Source organism: Propithecus coquereli, unplaced genomic scaffold (genome assembly GCF_000956105.1).
Source record: "Propithecus coquereli isolate 6110/MARCELLA unplaced genomic scaffold, Pcoq_1.0 Scaffold53, whole genome shotgun sequence".
Classification (NCBI taxonomy): domain Eukaryota; kingdom Metazoa; phylum Chordata; class Mammalia; order Primates; family Indriidae; genus Propithecus; species Propithecus coquereli.
Genome location: NW_012151174.1, coordinates 4510234 through 4514257, shown reverse-complemented (window position 1 = coordinate 4514257; position 4024 = coordinate 4510234). Strand labels below are relative to the sequence as shown.

General features: G+C 41.2%; 1 protein-coding gene across 1 annotated transcript in view; it reads right to left on the bottom strand.

The window, feature by feature from the left end:
* Window positions 1-4024, bottom strand: part of NEK1 (NIMA-related kinase 1) — a 207687-nt gene that overhangs the window by 48823 nt on the left and 154840 nt on the right. The window contains exons 18-19 of the mRNA XM_012656992.1: window positions 3673-3916; window positions 2894-3070 (exon numbers count right to left, since the gene is read on the bottom strand). Coding sequence (XP_012512446.1) covers window positions 2894-3070; window positions 3673-3916 — 421 coding nt within the window. The remainder of the gene's footprint in view (window positions 1-2893; window positions 3071-3672; window positions 3917-4024) is intronic.

Below are 4024 nucleotides of genomic sequence, written 5' to 3'. Positions count from 1 at the left end.
TCTAGTACCTTAATCCACATCAGTATCGACTTATTCTCATTCTATAAACTTTATTTGTGACTGTATTGCCTGCAAAGCCTAAAATATTTACTATCTGGCTCTTTGCAGAAAAAGCGTGCCAACCCCTGCACTATTATATGCACTATTATATGTCTAATAGTTTTTTTTCTTTTCTTTTTAAAAGAAAAGGCATAAGATACTGTCTTAGTTCAGGCTGCTATAACAGAATATCACAGACTGATGGCTAAACAACAAACAACAAATTTTTTTCTTACAGTCCTGGAGGCTAGCAAATCCAATATCAGGGTGTCGGCATGGTTGGTTCTAGGAAGCGTCCTCTTCCTGGTTTTTGGATAACCTTTTCCTCCTTGTATTCTCACAGGGCAGAGAGTAGAAAGCTAGCTCTCTGGCCTCTTCTTGTAAGGGCACTAATCCGATTCATGAGGGCTCCACCCTCATGACCTAATTACCTCACAGAGGCTTCCCTTGCAAATACCATCACACCAGGGATTAGACTTCAACACAGGAATTTTAAGGGGACACAACATTCAGTCCCTAAATGATACTAGTAACTATGGTTCTAACGAACAGGATTATTTAAGTTGCTGAGACGAATTACAGATGACCACATGTTGCAAGGTTTCTGACATCCTCTCCTTCGATGTCGGCCGGCGTCGTGACTGCCTTGAACAATGGAGTACGGTGGAAGGGATGCTATGCCCGTTCCAGTTCGAGCCTTTAAACAAACTGGCAGCTTCCACTTGGTATCTGAAAGCTGAGCCATCACGAAAGAAGTTTAACTATCCCAGAACGACCACACGGCAATGCCCTGAGACTATCATGAAGAGGAGGGATCCACGAGCATCCTGCCACCACGCCAGGCATGACAGTGATGTCTTATACTCTCCGGATAAGCCGGCTGACGCTGAATACCACTGAGCCATACCAGCTGACATCACATGGAGCAGGAGAACCTTCCCAATTCCTGACTCACAAAATAATTAATCTAATCTACTATTAATACATTGTAGGAGCAATTTGTTTTGCAGCAATAAATATTAATAACTGAAACAGAATTTCACATCTGAAAGTGGGGAGCTGACACAAAAGCCTAAAACATGTGCCCTGGCTTTGGGACTGGGCAGCAGGCGAAGGTGGAAGGACTTCAGGGACAGCGTTGGTGAGAGACTGACCAGTGAAAAAGTTACTGGAGGCTGGAGGAAAGGGGATTCTTGTTACACGGTGGCAGAAAACTTGCCACCTGCAATAACAAGGAAGATAGAAAATGTACTTCTATGGATTCAGTGACCTAGACAATGAGCCATCAAAGCAGAACCTCGGAAGTGCCAGTTAGCTACTGCCAGTAGCCGCTGATGAAGAACGAGAGAGAGAACTGAAGAAAACATTTTAGATTATGGGCAGGATTTAGAAGAGATACAGAGGGCCCAGGACAGTGCCTTCTAGGCAACAAGAGCTTCTCAAAGGACTATATGGCTCCAAGACAAAGACTCAGGGCAAAGATGAAGTCAGGGGTGCCCATAAGACCTGTTATGGCATGGAAAGATTTAACGCATGTCTTATAGACCCTCTTTGCTAGACAAAAGGATTTCTAAGAACTCAAGAACATTGTCTCGCATCATCTTTACAGACAACCCAATGCAGAGAAGGGCCTGCCTCAAAAAAAGCAAGTGGCTTTTGTTAAATATATGTCAATAACATTCATACAAAACCCACAAATTTATTTAGAAATTCTGCTTGTGGAAGCACTGCCATCTCAGACTGAACAGGAAAGATACAGCTCAGTAGAGAAAAGCCCCCGAGGGCACCAACCGTCGGTGCACAGGAAGCAAGCTGCCAGTGCTGCTGCTGGCTGGACTTCAGAACCGCTGTGGACTAATGACTGCTATGTGTTTTCCATCTCCTTGTTTTTGGAAAGGAGTTTCTACGTCTGTTTCACTACCGTATGCTGGGTATGTGGCTCACAAGTAAAGCTACCTTTTTTTTTTTTGACCATTTTTTACTCACAGGTCTTCAGATTGAGAGTAACTGTACTCGAAGAACTGCAGCCCAAAAAACGCATCTGCACATAGCCCTGATTTTGGTAACATCATCTTAGAGTCTGAGCTAATGTCATAACGGGATGAGGCTTTGAGAAGGGATGAGTGTATTTTGTACGTGGAAGGAATATAAATAATTTTAGGTCAGAGGGTAGACTATGGCAGATTAAGGATGGCTGCCAATTCTTAAACACTCTTCCAATTGAGGGGTGAGCTCTGTCTCTCCTCCCTTTGCATCTATCTAGGCTGGGCTGTGACTGCCCTGCCCAGTGGAAGTGTGGCAGAGGGGCACTGTGCCAGTTCTGAGATGAGCTTTTAAGAGTACAAGCAGCTTTCACCTTAGCATTTGTGAGCCCTGGGCCATGATGTAAGAAGTCAGACTATCTTGCTAGAGAGAGTACATAAAATGACCCTGAGACCACAGAAAGAGGGAGAGGGGCCCAGCTTAGCTTAGCGCTCTAGCTACACTTGCCAGGATAGCAATGAAGCCATCTTGGACCCCTCGCACCAGCCTATCTGCCAGCCAGATAGCACCAAATGATCTCTGAGACAAAGGCACACGAATTAGGAAAATCACATCAGCCAAGCCTTCGCTTAATTCCTGAATCATAAAGTCATGAGATATAATAAAGTGATTATTTTAACACTAAGTTTTGGTGTGACTTGTTAGGCAGCAATGAAAAAAAAAGACCAGCAATAAAAAAAAGTATAAAAACATTGAACCTAACTTAAGATGAATTACCCAAACATACATACAAATTTTGATGGTTTACAAAGGCCTGTTTATAAAGCAGAAATTTATGAAATGCAACTCATTTTGGTCCAATAAAACATACCTTCCACATTTCCTTCTGCTTTCAGCCATCTCTGTGGAGATGCCTCCCTAAACTTTGGATTTATTGTCTCAACAGGAGAATCAACAGGAGTTGATGAGTTTATTTCATGTGAAATACACTGTACTTTGTCTTCTCCAATAATTAAAGGTTTGTGCTTTTCCCCTTCAGGAGAAATCTCTGTAAAAACAAAAAATGAACAACCATGCTAGTCCTCAAAATGAATTGAGTTTTACTTTTAATAACATTTAGAGCAAAGTTCAAAAAACTGCATTATTGCAGCAAGTAATTAATCACTGGTTAAGCTCTCTAATATACTAGAAATTAATAAATGATTAAGGTCTATGACAGTTGAATTTCATTTCAACTGTATCTAATTTCTAGGGTGGTTAACATGGTTTATCTTCTTTTTGCTTTTGGTAAAATTAATATGTATATTAGAATACTATTTTCAAAATTATTTATTGTTTTTCTGTTTACATGTAGTAACTCCTAGTTATTTCTAATTGCTTTGAAACTCTCCACACTTTTAATTGGTGCCAGGAGAGAACAGATTTACTTCAGAATAACTTACTGCAGTTATCTACGCCCAGGTCACTCCCATTCATTCCCTTCTAACTCACAATCTCCCCAAAGCTAATTCTGTCATAACTAATTTAGATGGTTTCTATATTTATATCCATAATCTTTCTTGAACTCCTGACCTCAAGCGATCCTCCCACCTCAGCCACCCAGAGAGCTACAATGACCGGTGGGAGCCACCGCGCCCGGCCTCTGCTCACCACTTCTATCAGCTGTGTTTTCCAATACTTCTGTCTGAAGTTGTAGTTCAGCTTCTCCAAGTATCTTTAGGACAGACTCTGTAGGGCTTTTCCCCCAGACTCTTCTTGGAGATCCACCAGGATCTAATTTAATAACCTCTCCCACTGTATGTTCTATGAGACAAAGGTACAAAGAAATAATTTTCAATAACGGAACGTAATAACGCTGCATTATAAGGCAGATTTTGGGTCTTTTATCCAATTGCTTCATGAGAAAAAAACGTGATATCACAAAGACTTTCAGGGAATGAATGATGAGTAATGGCAAGAAAAGAAGCAACTGATACTATTATAGCAATAAAAATATATCTAT